The sequence below is a fragment of the Pseudopodoces humilis genome, chromosome 23, assembly GCF_049639895.1.
Source record: "Pseudopodoces humilis isolate 2021_Gansu_Grassland_sample_001 chromosome 23, ASM4963989v1, whole genome shotgun sequence".
Taxonomy (NCBI): Eukaryota; Metazoa; Chordata; class Aves; order Passeriformes; family Paridae; genus Pseudopodoces; species Pseudopodoces humilis.
This window is the reverse complement of record NC_142222.1, coordinates 7,981,794-7,999,769: the sequence shown is the minus strand read 5'-3', so window position 1 is coordinate 7,999,769 and position 17,976 is coordinate 7,981,794. Positions and strand designations below refer to the sequence as shown.

The 17,976-nt window shown below is 44.4% G+C and overlaps 1 protein-coding gene across 3 annotated transcripts in view; it reads left to right on the top strand.

The window, feature by feature from the left end:
• The window catches only part of CASTOR2 (cytosolic arginine sensor for mTORC1 subunit 2), an 83,650-nt gene that overhangs the window by 48,082 nt on the left and 17,592 nt on the right, over nt 1-17,976 (top strand). Inside the window, exon 2 of one of the 3 annotated variants that reach the window (XM_014255024.2) lies at nt 6,111-6,336. The exons of 1 other annotated variant lie outside the window; for it this stretch is intronic. In XM_014255024.2, coding sequence (XP_014110499.1) covers nt 6,240-6,336 — 97 coding nt within the window. In that variant the 5' untranslated portion in view covers nt 6,111-6,239. The remainder of the gene's footprint in view (nt 1-6,110; nt 6,337-17,976) is intronic. One more of the 3 variants, XM_088066376.1, reaches the window with a different exon arrangement.

Here is a 17,976-nt window from a genome sequence, read left to right as displayed (position 1 = left end):
CTCAGTGGAAAATTGGGTAAAAGAAAAGAGTTAATTACTGCTTTTCATCTGCTGCTTTATGTGGGTTTGAATTTTTGTTTCTTTTTTATTTTCCTGGTCTCTGGTCCGTAACTAGATCTCCTAGCCTCTGCCACAGCATGAAGAATGATAGTAATGTGGTCCAGGAAGTAAAAATCTTAAAGGCCCTTGTGTGTTTACCAAGTACTTTTTTTCCAAGCAGCTATTGCAGCTCAGATGTTCTAGGAACATCCAAGATGTTCCTAGAAAGAAGAAAGGTTTTTTAAAAGAAAGGTTTGAACAAAAATGCAGAAGGTCCTTATTGCCAAGGTGAGCAGAAGGCAGAGAGGCTTAATGTGACCAATTTCCCACACAGAAAAGGGCTTCATTACTGATCTGTGTGTGACTAAGTTCAGTTGCTGAACAGTGACAATAATATAATTTCTACACTGGGTAGATATGCAATAAACTATTGTTTTTCTCTCAGCTTCTTTCTTCAATTCTAACACTTTGGTTACTCATGGATTAGAGAGTAAGATTGATATAGCCTTTTTTCCTTTGAGGTGAGTGAAACAAGGCAGTTGCTTGTCAATATAAGCCTAATTTGACCTGATCTTCTCCAGCTGGGTGAAATAGTGGAGTAAGAGCTGGAGTTATTGATATACTTCACGTGAGTAGTGCATCCACTGAAAACACATCATGCTTAGCAGGTTGGGAAGCACTTAACGAGGAGAAGGCACTTGTACTCAGAAATGCCAGAGTGAAATTGTGTAGAAAATTCTGTCAACTAATGGTCTGAAAAATATTTTGCAAAGGCTATTTTCTACCCTTACTTCTAATACATCTTACACATTAATAGCCTGAACGACTGGAGAATCACACACATTAATGTCACAGTTCACTGGGACAATTTGTTTTGCAAAGATAATGAACTGTGTCAGCAAAAGTTTAAAGCTTGCTCTAGGTGGGGCTGACAGTTCAGCTTTCTGGTAACTTTGCCAGCATTTCCCAGTAAAATTCCAATGGTCTCTGACTAAATCTCTGAGAGATTTGGTAACCTGGGGGGAGGTTATGCCATCACTTTCTTGAAGTATTTATTATTTTGTTCAAGGCATTCTCAGGAGTAACTTGGAAGGAAATACTGCAAAATATCAACAGTATTTTTTTGAAAACCTCTAGTCCTCTCACACCTTGGCAACAGAGGTGTCTTTGAGTGAGAAGGTACCTTCACCTCATTAAAGTCATTCAGCCCAGGTAGAGGTTTGTGTACCCTAGGGTTTTTCAGCACAGTGTCAGGAATGACATCAAGTCTGGTGGGGTTTTTTGAAGTCTGTAGTGCAGCTCATGCTGGCAGAGGATGCTGTACCCCTGGTTGTGGGGAGACCTCAATGGTGCAGTTGGGAGTAGAGATCCTTGGGGGTGTTCAGGAGCAGGGGAGGTTTCTGACCCTGGTGTTACCCTACATCTGCAGAGGAAGAAGCTGAATAAAGGTATAAATAGTTAATCTGAGACTGTAGGGGACAAATCTGTGATTTGAGATCCAGACAGGCTGCTAGGGTGAGGGGATGGATGTAGTTTCCGGGAGCACAGGGTACAGGGTCAGTGGGGAAGACAAAAAGAGACAAAAAAGAGTAAAAATGGACATAGCAACAAGGAGAATAGGAGATGATGCAGTTTGAGCTGTAGTAGAGGGTGACTGGGGTGGAGAGGTGGGAGGAGGGAAGAGAAGAGGAACAGGCTGGTGGGTGTTGGATTTGTGTGTAAGCAGAAAGTAGCCACCTAGAGCACTTGCTCCTTGCACTGCCCACGAGGGTGTTCAAGGCAGCAAATACCTGCCAGACAACAAAAAGTGGCTTTCATTCAGATCAACTGAGGGCAGTGGAAAAGGCCAGCTACATTAGCAGTGCATGTGGCAGGAGGATGGGCTGGTTCTAAAGCAGCAGCGTGTGCAGCAGACCATGAAGCCCTGCCAAAACTGCAGTTCTTTAGCAGCTTTCAGTGCCCAAGATGGTAGTTGTACTGGTTTTGTTTCTGAGCAGTTTGTTTGACTATTACTAAAAGTGCCTCTGGTTATTAAAAAACTCAGTTTGCCTGTGCTAATTTAACTCCTCTTGTATGTGCCTCATGAGGTATTCAGTTGCATCACTACAGGCTGCTGCTTTCAGCTCTGTTACAGTGCCCAGAGCTCTGGCACTGGGTGGCACCTGGCTCAGTGGTGAATGTTGCTGGGGCTGCAGACAGCCCTGTCCTTCCCACAAGCAAGCTGGAGACTAAATAAAGCAAATGGCAGGAATAGAAATACTGGTTTCATGATAAATTGGACTGTGTCCCTGCCTGTGACAACCTCTGTTTGGCAGCCTCCCACCTGCAGAGCACTCAATATTGCACCACTTTAAACATTTTCATGTGTAAAATAAATCCTCGATTACAGTGCCAGAGTGGTTGAGTAAAGCAAAGCTGCAGGATGATGATTTGTGAGTTGTCTCAAGGAACCACCATTTTCAGCACCAGCTGCTAAATGGGTCTTTAACCTTCACTGAGGGGCTCAGGCACATGCATTAGTGCTTCACTTGGTTTGCAGCATTGCAGGATGAGCTGCTCCCACTGGGGACTGACCAGTACTGTGGAGCATGATCCCTGACTGATGAGGAATGTATTGCTTTCCAAGCATGGGCAATAGCTCCTAAATTCCAGGCTGTCATGGGATCTGCAGTAAACTGACCCTATGGAGAAAATGTACAGGTAATGAATGTCCAGCTATATTGAAAAGAAGGATCACCCTTTTCAGTAAGGGCACATGTATAGGGAAGTTATAAAAGCTTAATAAATAAATAAATAGTTTATTGATGATTAACTCAAGTGCAGATTTCTTTTATGTGTTTGTAGGACCATCTATGCCACACTTGGGAGAGACTTGGCCACAACAATCCCATCTTTAGTGTTTTCTTGCTCTCTTTCATCTTTAGGATCAGTTGGAGGTTTTGGGAGTGGAGAGTCATCTCTAACTGTGTCTGAGGTAGATTTGTTTACTCTGAGGAAGAGGTCACACGAGTCTAGTACAAACACAACGGCTTTGTTCTGAGGGATGCTTCTCTTCTATGCTTTCTTTCATACCATGCTGTCCCACGGCATTTCACAACTGTGGGGCAGAGCTGGAAAAGTTATCTATCCTTTGATTTCTAGGACCCAAGATTTGGAGGTCCAGTTCTAACTCTTAAAAATCAGAGGTTAGCTGTGTCAAGGCAGCACTTTGGGAACAGAGCTGGGAAGGACAGCCTGAAGGCAAGAGTCTAAGCTGAAGGCACACTGAGGTGTGAGGCTGCTGCTGGGGCTGTCATGATCCAGTTTTAAAGTTATTAGAAATGCCTCTGCCCAAATTAAGGTGCAAACAAGACCATATGCCAAGGTCAGTAGTATTTTTATTTCATATTAAATTAAATTAATATTTAATATTAAATAAAGGGTTTTCTTTAATAGTAAATATGAGAGAAAGAGGAAAAGAGAAGTAGACAAGAGGTATGGGGGGGGACACCCAAAACCTCCTTCTCCCCCCCCTCATTTCAGGGGGGGAGGCTGTGGGCTGTGGTCCCCCCCACCCCAAACCCAGCCAGAGATGATTCTCAGTGCAGCTGCTGGGTTTGGCCTCCTTGTGGATTCATCCCTTTCCCACAGCCTTGTTTGTTTGTTTGTCCCTGGACCTGAGATGATTGAACAATAGCATCCCCTTTATCTTATCTAGACACCTTAACTTGCCATCCAAAGTTCCAGTCCAGCATCTTCAAGGAGGCTTCTGTGTTTGTAGCATCTTTATACAGTTTTTGCTATAGTGGGCAAAACTCCTTCATAACAATGTTAAAGGCATGAACCATTTCAGTCCCTGACAAGCTGTGTTCCTCTCTGCCCACAGATTGAGCAGCATGGAAAGAGAGGGTAAAGCTGGGGAGCAGGGTTAGTCTGCATCACTTTTTAAGCCTCCTTTTCTGGGACATCCAGCATCTCTGTCAGTTCTCTCAGAACCTGTGTTTATTCTGGAGGTGTCTGTTTTGTTTGTTTGCTTGAGAGCTTGTGCTGAGTTTCTGCTAAGCCCTGTCATGGGACTAACTTTAGCTTTTGATTGCCTGCAATGTTCAGTGAAGTTCCACTTTGCACTTCTTGGATTATGTCTGCAGAAATGAATTTAAGCTGTTCTTGTTTCTACTTATCCTCTTTGCTCTCTTTTGCTTCTCATGCTCTGAAAGCAGCCAGAATGCATTTTTGCTTATATCCATGGTCTCTCTGGATTAAATGGAAATGTAAAATTATGGGGGCAAGAGACATCTCTTGGAAACCAGTGCAGGGCCCTTTGGAGTGCGGCTGTTTCTGCAAGTGATCAGTAAAAATGTAGATTAAAAACTTACATAGTGCAAGCATTTAAAACCAAACAACTTGTTACATCAACCCACTCTCAGTTGGTGAGGCATGATGAACATTTTGATGTTGCTTTTCTGCTGCTTTTTTTTTTATATATAATTAGCACCTCACCTTCCTCTGCAGGGTTTTCTTTTCCCCATCTGGTATGTCCTGCAGGGTGGGCAGGTAGAAGCCAAGCCACAGTATTGATTCTGGCTCAAGAATTGGTCCTTCCAGCCATCCTTTGTGATGTGCCTTGTTCTTCCTTGAGGATCTCGAGAAGCTGCAGAAGTGGCTGTGGGGTTGAACCCCACCATCACTGTCAGGGAGGGAGCTAGTGGCTCTGACAGAGCAGAAGAGTGACTTGGGTGCCTGTTTCCAGCTGAGCAGGGGTTGATTTGCTGGGCTCCCACTGGGGCCAGCACTGGGCAGCCTAATCCATCAGTGCCCTGTCCTGGCCCCTGTGCTGCAGGGCTTTTGCACCTTTTAAGTGGTTACTGCTTTGGCAGAGTTTAGATGAGCACTGCTTGCCTGTTTTCTTTCATACAGACCAATCTGAAAAACCTTTTAACTGGGGTTATTTTCCATTATAGAATGGTTTGGGTTGGAAGGAAAAGATCGTCTTGTTCCTCTGTTTCTCCCTCTTTCTAAACATTTGCATTTCTGTTGATGAGGATTTGCAGTAATGCAGATACCTCTTGATGCATTCCAGGATAGAATAAACACTCTGTGGGAGAAGTTCTTTGCTTATAAATAATCATTTATTCCCCCTAATTTGAATGGAAAGCAACATTTTACTTATCTTTTAAAACTGTCAGCTTAATTCTGTGTTTGTTAGCAGTGTAAACTCTTGTCCCTGGAGCATTCTGGGCAATTTGTAGAAAAGGTAATACATATTGTGCTCAGCACAAGGAGGCAAGGGCCACTAGGTTGATGAAATGTCAGCTCTCCTTACCTAGCCCAGGTAGATTTTTGGCATACCTGAAGTTGCAGGTGATGTTAATGCAGTCTGAGAGATGTTTCTAGCAGTTTGCACCATGGGTTGTGCAATACATGTAATCAATAGGCTGTTAAAGAAGCTGCAGGCTCTCTCTTGCTGGGTGATTTCAGATAATGCATTAAATACAATTGGGAATGATAGGGCTAACTGCCATAGACTGGCTGTATTTTACCTGAAGATCTTCCAGCTGTGGGTTTTGGTTTTTTTTGTTTGCATGGGGTATATTAGAAATGTACACAGCTCCTATCACCAAACAGGGACAGCAGTGCATTGTGTGAGTGTAGGAGGCAGGTGGTTATGCCCTGCGGATTCTGTTTGAAAAGCCAGGCAGGAATTAGGAGCAGGGCACAGTCTTTTAGATGGAGAACTGGAATCCAGTGAGATGCTTTGCAAGATGATCTGTGGCAGACACTGGTCCCAGCCCCCAAAGCTGGTATTCTCAAATGGAGCTCCTCTTTGCTGGAGGTTGTTTAAAAATACATGTCAGTGAAACAGAGCTCACAGGCCTCCTTGGCTGAGGGCCCATAGCTAATCACTAGAGATTTCACATTGAAGTCTTTCAGAGTGTCTGTTTGATTAATGGTTCATATTTTGCTGATCTGAGACTTTTTATTTTATTCTTCAATTTAATACATATTACTTATACGAGTTAATATGTTTTAATTCCATCTTAAATCCAGTGGAACAATCTTTACAGTGGAGTTGGCTTTTTTTTTTTGCACAGCAGCAGCAGCATGTTTGCAGAGGCTCGTGCTTGGACATGCAGCTGGTTAGTAGGATTCTTCACAAACCCGTTGTATGCACTTCCCTGGAAGTCTCTTAAAAGTAAGAAACCAAAGAACTCAGAAACACCATGGAACTGAACCTCAGTGCATTATGCCTCAAGGCTATGAGGGATAACCCTGCTGCTCTCCCAGGAGAGAGGTTTGGTATGTCAGGCTGTCACAAAGGTATGTGCAGAGAGGCTGGGTGGGAATGGGAATGCATGTTTGGGTCCACTGAGATGACCTTGCAAAGTCCAGCTGGTTTCCCTTGGCCTAAATTCGAGTACGTTAGAGCAAAATCTGATTTTCACAAGTTCACACAGTCTGTATGCTGCTCCCTTCCTTTTAAATTAAACATCCTTTTCTTTTCCCCAGGCAGGAAAAGCCCCAGGCGCGCTCCCATTGTGGCTGTGCTGTCTGGGGACAGGCTGTTTGCTGCAGCTCTGGCACCAGCGCTGCAGCAGCAACTGCAGCCGGTGTTGGATAAACAGTGCCCCTCCATCTGTTCAGCCCTGGATTCCTGAGGATGCCTTTTCCCCCTGCTTTTTGCATCCATGCAGGAAGAAGCTAGTGCTGTCTAAGCACAGCCATGCCGAAGGGTTCATTAACAAGGAGTTGTGCCGTGTTTGCCTGCAGAGCTTTGATCTTGAGAAGGGCACTCAGCAGCAACACCACTGCTGCCATATCACGGGCCTTTATCCTTGGCACCTGGGGCTGGAGCCTCAGCAGGGAGGAGCTTTGAACTAGGAGCCTTTCTCCTGAGAACCATGAACTTCTCTCTCAGTTAAATGTGTGTTTGCTATTTTTCAGTGGTACAAGTGATCAGTTATTGTAAAATCCCGAAGTGGTTTGTATTGAGGAGAAGTCTGTGACATATGCAAGTGAACCTACTGCTTCTTGACACTTGTTTCTCTTAATATTTTCAGTCCGGAATGACAAATGGACTGTATTCGTTGTGGTTAGCACGGACTACTTGCAGAAGTCTCATGCATTCATGCCTTCACAGTTCAAAACAGCTTCTCAAGCCAGTTTTTCCAGCAAATTTCCTCTTCCTGAGGTTAATTGTTGAAGATCATAATAGCTAGGTGGCAGAAGTCCACAAAACAAGGCAGTATTCCCCATGTAATAATGTATCTTAGTACACTCAGTAAGTTTTTGTATGCTATTCCTTCTCCCCTAACTGCACTACTTTAGTCCAGACCTAACACTGTCATGCCAGTTAATTCATTTTCATGTCTTTGCTTCCTCTTTGTCCTGCTTTCTTGGATTTTTGCTCATGTTCACAGGATCACCTCTGCTAGGCTGGGCTGTAGTCACTACTTTGAGAGCGCTGCTGTCAGTAGTGGGGTCTGCTGTGTGCTGCAATGGCTTTTAAAGCCAAGAAGTCTCTCCCTGAGCTGACAAAGTGCTCTCCAAGTGGCTGCATTGTGTTTTTAGTTTCCCCACTCTCCCAGCGTTGTTTTTGTTCCTGTGTGTGACACCAGTGAAGCACACAGCACGCTGCCTTCCCATCTAGGCAGTCCAGGGTTTGGTTTATTTATAGGTCAGGAGAGCATGAGTGGCATTTCCAGGTTTAGGGAGATGGAAGAGAGAAACAACAGAAGGGAGCAGCTTGCTAGCAAAGAAGAGATTATTTGTCAGATTATGTCTCTTGCTCTTCCTGGAATCAGCTCATTTTTTTAGAGGACTAGCATGAGAAAGGCAGAAGTCCTGGGAGTGCTGTGTTGGTCAGGAAAGCTCTGTGCTGGGGGTTACAGAAGCACAGGGGACCCTTGCCCAAGCTGGTAGGGTGACATGATGTGGGGGCTTGTGGTGTGCCACTGAACTGATTTTATTTCTCCATCCAGAGGCTGTGTGACTGCTTTGGCTTTCTTTAGGTTCAGAGATAGGAAGTGTAGGAGAGGAAATATTTCTAGCTTCTGGAAACTTTCTTCTCTTTTTTATGTAGCACATAGTCTGGAAGCAAAAGTCTTTGTTGCTCTGCCAGTATGGCTGTTAAGAAGAAAAGATAAAAATATGCCAAAGAAGATTTTAAAGGAGCACCAACAGGCAATGATCTTTCCAGGAGATAAAAAAAAACTTTCAGTTTTTCCTCAGCACCTCTTACGTAGTGGTTCTCCCCCACCCTCTTATTTTTGTCTTCTGAACTATCACTGTGAGATAGAGAAAAAACAGTATTGAGAAATTGAGTGTCTGCACAGAATCACAGCCTGTCCCTTTAAACTACAGAAAAGCCTTAGTGGAATTTCTATTCTGGGAATAGTTAATTCTGTTTGAGGTTGGGCAAGAGAGAAGCACTCACAGGCTTAGTAGCAATATTTTTACTCCATTTGTTTTTTCTCTTAAGGATTTGACTGCCTCATTTATTTGATGGAAAGTGCATTTATTGATCAATCCTTCACTAAGGAGAAAATCTTGAAGAAGAAAAAGAGGGTGAGAGAAAGAAAAGCAACCAAACAAAAAGCCTAAAAGACAGTATTTGTAGCTGTAGTGCTGTTATATAATAGCCATTATGTAATGTCTGTTGGTTCCAACTAAAAATATACTGGAAGATAACTTCCAATTCATTGAAGCATTTAACTAGCATCATCCCAGGGTTTCTGATTCTGGATTCAACTCCTCCTGCAGATGTTGAGAAGAACTTACAAGTCCCCTAGGTAGCACAGCAACCCATTCTGTCTTTTATCCCTCTTCTTGTCCACTCTCGATTTTTTTTCTTCTAACTGGAGTTTTAGAAATGGTAAATCCCTCTTCAGGTCACCTCTCTGCACACCCCACTGACCATGCCATTGGTCCATAGAGCCTTTCTCTTAATGCTTTGCTCAGCTAAGCTTTAAATGTCTATGGCAGACTCTGGGTTCCAGGACAAGCTGAGCGTAAAGCATAGCGGGGATTAGATTTTGCAGCAGACATTGAAAACTTGACAGCTTCATAGGTAATGTTTTGCAGGAAGTTGTTCTCCTGTAGCTGAGCTGCAGCTAAAAGCACCTTGCATTTTCCATCCTTAAGCCTCCCCTGGAAATGCCAGCAGGACCTGCCCAGATGCTCAGTCCAGCTACAATTGCAGAAATGGGCACCCCAAGATACCCAGAGCTGGCCCCGGTGAGATGCAGACCATGGTTTGCCCTTCCTCTCTGAAGCACAACATCAGTGTGGCTGGGCAGAGCCTGGAGCACCAATTCCTGAGCAGCCCAGACTGAGCAGTGCTGCACAATGGAAGTGCCTTGGGCTTGAGGGGCCAAGATGGAAGTGCCTTGGGCTTGAGGGCAGTGGCATCCTCTCTGGGGAGGGAAAAAGACATCAGCTATGACACCCTGCACATGGTGGGTGTGACAGCTGTGGTCCCCTTAATGCAAGGGAACATGACAGGCTGCTGAAAGTGACCCAAGGAGGAGCAGCAGGGAGGTGACCCAGACATCCATGAGCAAAAATCCATGTGCAAAAAACCTCCTTATATCCAGGATTTCAGTCTGCACAGAGCTGTACAATATTGTAAATAACAAGATGTACGACAGAATTGTGTGAGTGCTTTAATTAAAGCTTCGTGGTAGTGCTGGGGGAGGGTAGTAGACATGTTATCACCAGAGACAAAGCTGAGCTGTGGCTGAAGCAACTTCACACAGAGGGATTCAGAAAGCGGGGTTTAGACTCCCATCTTGTGCTGTAATTGATGTAAAGCATTGCCATTTCTGTTCTTCATTACTGAAGGTACTGTTCTGTACCTAAGCACTAAGACTTTGTGAAGGCATAAATCTGTATTGAGGTTTGTTACTACAGTAAATGCATCCTGCTAATGAAAAATGGTCAAGGACACTAATGGCTCCATTGCAGGCATAACAGGTGAGGAGAGAACTGTCCAAGCCCTCCAGAATCACTGTTTTAATCCCCAAATGTGATCAGCAAGGGGTTTTGTTTTTCAGAAGAGCAAAGGTTTAGTCTGTTTTCAAGACTTAGAGTATTTGTTTTGCATGAATTTACTCAAGAAGCATCTTGAGATTGCATCCACACAAGCATTATGTACATCAAGTGACATGTTTTGTTCTTGAAGGTGCAGAAGTCATTAGTACCTCTTGTAGTTATTGTTGTTGCTGTTGCTTTATTAAAGCAACAAAATAAAGCGGGAGTGCATGTAACTCGTAGGTAAACTCAATTTTTTCTGCAGGAACAGAAATGTTGGCAAACTAATGAAGGGAACCACTGGTGCTTTGTGCATGCGTTGGCTACATGTCAGCTGCAGTGACAAGGGCAGTTATGTTGTGTCAAGTTTTAATAAAGGGGAAATCCTTGTAAGCAGAATTAAGATTTTATCCAACAAGTATTTTTGTCTGCTTGCTTTTAACTGAAGGAGCCTACTTTCTACCACAGGAATGTGCTTCACATCCTAGTTCATGGTCACATGCAGGAAGCCTTTCTGCTGGAAGATGCCTATGCGGAAAGGGCAGCGGGTACTGGGTTAAAGCAGTGGATCAGGACATGGAAATCGTGTCATGTGTGATCAGATGTTTTATCCTGGTTCTGTGTTGATGCTTGTCTCTGGTCATTGCTGAGTGATGTGGATGCTTACTCAAAACCACAGCAAATTAGTTGAGTGATAATTGTTTAGGACTCTGGGATAGAGATTGTAGACTCAGGCCAGCATGATTTGCTTTCTCTGGGGTAAGATATGGTGTGCAGTGCTCATTCCTTTATTTGTATAAAGGCAGGGAGAGAGTCTATACAAAAGCTGTTTGCTGAGCTGTGTGTGAATAGAAACCACTCTCTATTTCCTTGTGTTTCAGATCACAGGTGGCAGATGGGGAGAAAAAAAATATGTAGCTGTGGAAAAAGAGGCAGAGGATTTACTACTGCCTTGCCAGTCCAGCCAGGCAGAGTTAGAGCAATACACTCACCTTGGTGCACTTCTCTTGGTGACAACAGCAGCATTTTAATTGAAGACATGACCATAAATCTTTTAGTGCCAGGAAAAAGCTAGAGGGCTGAAGCATGGAACAGGGAACAAGATCCACTGTCCTGTACGTGCTCTCCCGTGGGAAATGCATTCATTACATCCTGAAAAGGCACAAATAAACCAGGGAGTACTGTATCAGTGATATTGTTGTGTGAGATTGTTATTTAAAACACTGTTTAATTTGGAAGCTCTGACCAGCTCTTAGACTGGAAATCAGCTGGGTTTGTTATTGTGCCTATGTTTAAATTGTTCTTTCCTTTAAATGTCTTTAGTCTACATCTTGCATTGGAAATCCACATAATTTTATGGTCAGAAGATGCCCTGGCTGTTCCTCCTGTACAACCGTTTCACCACCAAATATGCCACAGCCATTAAATCACCCCCTGCAGTGACCTGCATATCTTTAAGCATTTAAATTACTTCTCTAAATTAAGCTTTTAGGATTAGTCATCATAGATTTGCAGCATCATTGGTGTGTTGCCAAGGACCCCAGTTTTGTCACCATGACTACTACTGCAGGGTTCCTGAGAAACACAAACTGCAGGGAAGTTTATTCACGTGCCAGAATGCGAGTGGGTGAGTGATGATGTTTCACCCACTGCAGCCAGAGGAACACCTGATTGTTTATATCCAGCACAGCCTGGAGGTGGGCCTCCAGAGGGGAGAAGATGGTTATCCATCCAGGGAAAATCACCATCATACTTACTTGTGTTGTCACTTGTGTGTGTTCAGTAAATAGTGTGCTTGGAGAAGATTGGGAGGTGTGTGCCTGTTCTCTGAAATGCTCTTATCCTGTGGGGATTATCCCTTCCCAGGAAAGGCAGTCCTTCACCATGGGGTGTGAAGCTGCAAGAGAGCTGATCCTGTGATGAAGTAATGATAAAATCCCCTGGTACTGCCTAGTGAGATGAAGTGTCGTGTTTGGGAGATATTTTTAAAATTGAGCACTGAAAAACAGAATGCCATGGTTTGTCTCCAGTGGGGAATATAGAACCCAGCTCTTCTCTGCTATTGCTTCTTTAAATATATGCCTACCTTGTGCAAGGGGAAGCTCCTGGCCCCTGTATTCATTTTCTTCAGATATCTGGGAATTAAATCTTTAGAAATAACACTGCTGGAAACTCTTAAGTGCCATCTCTTCCAGTTTGGTGCTTTTTTTTTGTTTGAAAACCTATCCCTGTAGCTCTCCTCCACCTTCTCCCACAGCATCTTCTTGTATATCCAACATACATACATGAGTTTACCTGGGAGATCTTGAAGACAATGTGCATTTGGTAGCATCATCTGGTGTGGGTTTCCCTATACTGTTGATTTTTGTGGCTCACCTGCTTTGTTTCATAATGGCTCAGGACCAAAGTTGTCCTCTTGGCTGAACCTCCTGTCTTCTGGTACATGTCCTGGACTCTCCTACTGAATCTTTCAACAAAACTGCCAGAAATCATCAGTTCACATGGAAAAAGGGTCAAAGTTTTGAAATGTCCTATATGATCCTTGGAGGCAGAAGGAAATCCAGGTTCTCAGCTCCCCATCAGCTCTGCAGGCACTTTGTCCTGCTCCAGGCAGGAGTGCTGATAAGCAGGCTGCCCAGCAGTGTTCTTAGTGCCAGGCAGGAGCAGAGCCCTTCTCAGAGTGTTTTTCTTCATGCATGAACCTGCTTTTTCCATCTCACCCCACCCCATCCTGCTCCCCATCTCCTCTCACAAGATCTCACAGCTCTTGTAGCTGAGCATCTCTGTAAGGCTGGCTGCCCTGAGTGTGGGATCCTCCCTGTGCTGTTCCACCAGCTCTGGGCCACCAGCTTGCCATCTTGGCATGAATGCCTGAGTGGGTTTTTTGTTTTTGAAAGAGATTCTTTGAATTAAAAACATAGCCAATTCCTGGTGGAGGCAGCTGATGGATTATGCTCTGTGAGTGCTCTGTGGCTGGGACTTGCTCTTATGTGATCCTTCCCTGACCTTCCAGCAACAGTGCCAAAAACCTCTGTCGTGGGTTACAGATCAGAAATGCAAAAACTTGCTGAATAATTTCAAGGTGCTAATTGCCCCGCACTGCAGCTGATCCATTGATCTGGAACACAAACAACCTCAAGGTAATTTTCCGTCTGAGCCAGTCTGGGGCTTGCGCAAGTGCTGATGTTTGTTTCCTTGCTTTTTAATTTCCTGCAAAGAAAAGCTTTTGTGTTGCTCTTTGTATAGATGCCCGTGCCTCTGCCTCAGCCCGCGGCTGCTCTGTAAGGCCACACGGGGATGAAGTTGACACTGACAGTACCCAATTCTGTAATTGCAGTCTGGGGGTGGAAATGCATGATCCTGCTCAGTCATATTGTGTCCCTGTATCAAAACTGTTAGCCTAGTCCTTGAGGTATCAGGTGCCTTCTTTGCCCATCTTTAGTCCTGCGTTTGGGACAGACTGGGAGCAAGTCAGACTCTTTGTCCTGTTATAAAAATACTTGTTTGGCTAGATAAATACTTGGAGGCAGAGGCTGCTGGTGTTGCACATCTCTGAGGATTCAGACATCCCTGTCTGTAGCAGCTGACCACAAAATCCAGCGCTGGGCCACTGCTGGAAGTGTGTCCTGCACAGCAGAGAGTTAATTTTCCTGGCTATTGCTTCCAGCAGCCTCAGCAGAAGCTGTGCCTGTGCAGGGTTTGATCCGGGGGGCGGAGGTGTGGGATGATGTAATGTTGCCAACTCCCTGCACTGGTGGGAGGAGGTGAGATAAAAAAAAAACCCATCTGCATTCATTTCTCTCTCCAGCTTCTATGCACTGGTTCCATTTACCTGGAAGACTTGGGTTTGTATTTTTCAATAAAATCAGTGGTTGTTTTTCTTCCCCAGGGTAAGGCTGGTGTGGCAGCAGGATGGGGCTAAAGGGAGCGTCCCTCTAGTGCTGGCAAGGCTGCACCCCACGTGCACCCCTCCAGAGCAGGGGGGAATGAGCTTTGCAATCCTATTTCTGGAGGCAGTCTTGTCTGCAGGTGGTGTGTGCATGTAAGCAGAAACGAGTAGCAGTTGTCTACCCCTGAATCATAAGCAGATTTTGAAAAATGTCACACCTATCTCCCTCCAGAAAACCAGCCCCTTCACAGACTCAGATAAGCTCCCATGCCTCAGACCCCTTTGGATGGAATGCTGCAGGCTGTGTCAGAGGGGAAGGACAGCTTTAAGGTGGCATATAAGCAGGCAGAGGGGTGGCAGGGGAGAGGGAGTCATTGGCATTATTTGCACTCCTTGCCTCTTTCTGGGCTGGCTGGTAGATCCTGTCCCTCTGGCAGAGCTGTTGCTTTGGCAGGAGGTGAAGGGTCACTCCCACATCGTGCCTTTGAAAGGGCTGGAGTGACTCAGCCATTGCTTTAAGGGCTTCATCTGTAGGACTCACACTGAGTGAGTGTGTGCAGCCCTTACAGGTGTATGCTTGGCTTTTCAGAAATGGCAGATTGATGAGACCTTGGGAATAATTTGGCACCTCCCAGCCAAGGAAAGATCTTCCCAGTTCAAACACTACTGAATATCCTCTCTGTCCATCCACAAATTCACAGATAGAGTAGGAAAAGTGGAGTAGAAAGACATCTCACAAATTGGAAACTGAGCTGCTGTGAGTCCTTTTCCCAGCACCACCCTGCATGCCTGGCAGTGTAGACCCCCTTCCCTAAATTTTTTTATAAAGGCCTTGCTTGGGAGCTGCTGGATCACGTTGGCTGCAGAAATAGTTGTGATCTGGGGGATAGGGGGTGGGACAGTTTAGGAAAAGTAGGTACTTTACATAAAAAGTTTCCATTTGTTTCAATATTCACTTGCCCCTGCAGTTTGTTTACATGGACAGTGAAGATGGCTGAGCTGATACAGTGTCTGCTGTAGCTCCTGAGGTGGCTGTAAATACCCAGTATTAAATCCCTTGATGTGTCTAGTTAGGAAGTCATTTCTCTCACTTTGAGAACAGGACTTGAAAATATGCCCTGGGTGACCTCAGTGCTCTTTGAAGTAGATTTTTGAGTCTACTAATTTTTATAAAATAAAGGTGGGATGAATGTGTTTATCATTTCTCTGGGCTTAGAGGACTCCCTTGTGTGACTAGTAACAGTGGTTTCCATTAAATGGACATAGGACCCACAGTCACATGTGTAATTCCCTGTGTATGTAATTGATGACTAGTTGAAAATTCAAACTGATTATTGTACTGGGTAGAGCTTGTACTGAATTTTCAGGACAACATGAGAAAATTGTACTGGGTACGTTCACCCTTTCTAGTGTAAATCCATAAATAGCCTTTAGAGTTAATTACTCCATAAATTGAAAGAAAATCTGTAGCAGCAGACAAGGACTTGTACAGGATAAATATCATGTGAGAAGTGAGGGAAGATGCACTGCTTGGGATTGCTTTGGGAACACTCCTAGGAGGTGTGGGTTTGGGGAGAGCTGGTCTGTGCTGGATGCTCTGAGACAGCTGCTCAGAGCTCACAGAGTGGGACTGTGACAGGCTCAGAGTGTTTGCTGGTTCCTAGAGTGCATTCTTGTTTGCTTTTTGTTTTCATTTTCTTTCTTTTCCTCTGTCTGTTTGTCTTTTATGGTCTTGACAGTGGAAATTAAGAGACCTTTGCTCTTCAAACCTGATTATCCCTGGAACAGCACTAGCACAAACAGCCTCCTCCCTCAGAGATGAAGCAAGGATGCTCAGAAAGTTCAGAACAAAACTTACCAGTCCCTCCCATTCTAACCTGGTTTTAGACATTCAAATCTTTGTGCAGGAATTTTCCATGCTGCTTTGCATGAGCTGTGAAATGCTTCAGTTGTGAGATGTAAATAAACCTCTGCTGAAGAGGTCAGCTGGTTCTTGAGAGTAAGGTTTAGGAGAAAGAGGGGGTTTGTGCCCACTTTATGGGTAGGAAACTGAGGCACAGAAACATTGGGGCCAGATATATAAAACATCAAGCTATTACTTCCTCACTGCACAGTGTGTGAGTTTGTGAACTTTAACAATGTTCTTTTGACAGTTGTGTGAGTGGGATAATACCTAAATAGGAAAATGAGATGACAGGTTTCACAGCTTCCCTGTTGAGGGTGTTTGGAATTTAAAAAACCCTCTCAGTTCTGCATGCTCTGTTAGGAGAAAGTGTCAGAAACACAGAAGCATACAGTTAGAGGTGACAAGGTTCCCTGGCTGTGGATCCAGTCCTGCAGAGATGCCCAGGTGCATCAAGAGCAAATCTGAGATACACAAAAAGCAATAAAAGACACAGAAATTAAAGTTTGAGTTTACTAATTTTTATAAAATAAAGATAGCGTTTGTCTTTCCCTCCAATAAAGGGCTTAGAGGACTCCCTTGTCTTCTGTCCCTGTTGCTGTGATCCTGGAGAAACGTGCTGTCACATTTGTTGGTAGCACTTATTATTTAATAAATATGTGGAGCTTCAAAAATCCCTGCCATGGCCTGGATGTCTCCCTGCTGCTGGTGTGTGTGAGCTGGAGGCACTGCACTCCTCATGTCTCAAGTCATGTTTGCAGGGCTGACATCTGTCCCTGCCTCTGCACAGCCTCAAAGGGTGGATACCCCATCCCTGGACACATTCAAGGTTTGGTTGGACAGGGCTTGGAACAAACTGCTCTAGTTGAAGACATCCCTTCCCTTTGCAGGAAGGTTGCACTAAATAAAGTTGGAAAAGTTCCTTCCCACCCAAACCATTCTCTGATTCTCTGATCACCTCCTGTATTGTCCTCTGAGGAAAGTGACAGCTGACCAAATTATTAACATAAATGGAAAAAATAGCAAAAGCTGCTTGGTCATGGGTGTGCTGACTTCTCCGAGGATGATCTCAAGCTTGTTGGCATGTGAGATGATTTCAGCTGGCTTGGAGCTGTGGGATTTTCTTCCTTTTCCTGTGCACATAAGCAATAAATTTTTGGACCTAATAACCATGTTACCCAGCTCAAAGCTAAATGATGAGCTTTTATCTTGCTTGGCTCTTATGCTTAGCTAAGTCCTTTGGTGTGGGAGTGCTCTGTGGCCCTCAGATCAAACTCACATCAAGTATTTTCTGCCTGGCAGCCACTTCTCTCTGCTGCAAACTGCCCACGGGATCTTGCTTAGAATTTAGGTGGCAGCAAAAATCTTTGCTCACAGTTATTAAGTGTAAAGCTGGCAGCCTGTGTTTTGAGGCCGAAAGAGAAGCCGTTTGTATCCTCTGTAATGTAATGATTTGCAGTGTAACATCCCCAGGATGTTTTTGCTGCCCTGGTGGGCTTCTGTGGAGGAAACACAGTGCTGGATCACTGGCTCGTCCATGCAGCAGAGCAAAGCATTCTGCAGCAAAAATTTCTGTACTTCCAGAGTAGTAAGGACCATTGGCATTGGGCAAGAGCTCTCTCAATTTATTATGAAGTTGGCAGTTGGCAGCACTGGTCTTTTTAATATATTTTTATATAATATATATATTATGTAGCACTTATATTTTTAATGACTTACAGTTGGAGCTCTCTCCCAGTGCTGTGCCTCCTGCTGTGCAGGGTGTTTGAGGGGTCTTCAGGGTAGAAAATGTAGGCAGAAAGAATGTTGTTTTTCTAGTGTTGTGCAGACTGACACTGTCAGACTGATTCTTTGGTCAGAGTTGTAAACTAGATCTTCCTTCCCAGCTTTCTGTGACTTCTTTTGGCATGCAAAGACCCATGAGCTGGAATCTCATCATCATCCCATCATCCTTCCAAGGATAATTTAGGAATGTCACATGGAGCAGCAGCTCACAGTACTTACAGTGTTGCATAGTGCTCCAGCAGCAGCAATTCAATCGTGTTTGGGTTCCAGCCAATGTTTGTTGTCCTCCTTGGAAATGGTATTGATTTTGGAGCTCAGGAGCCAATTATGGCCAATGTGATACTCAGCACCT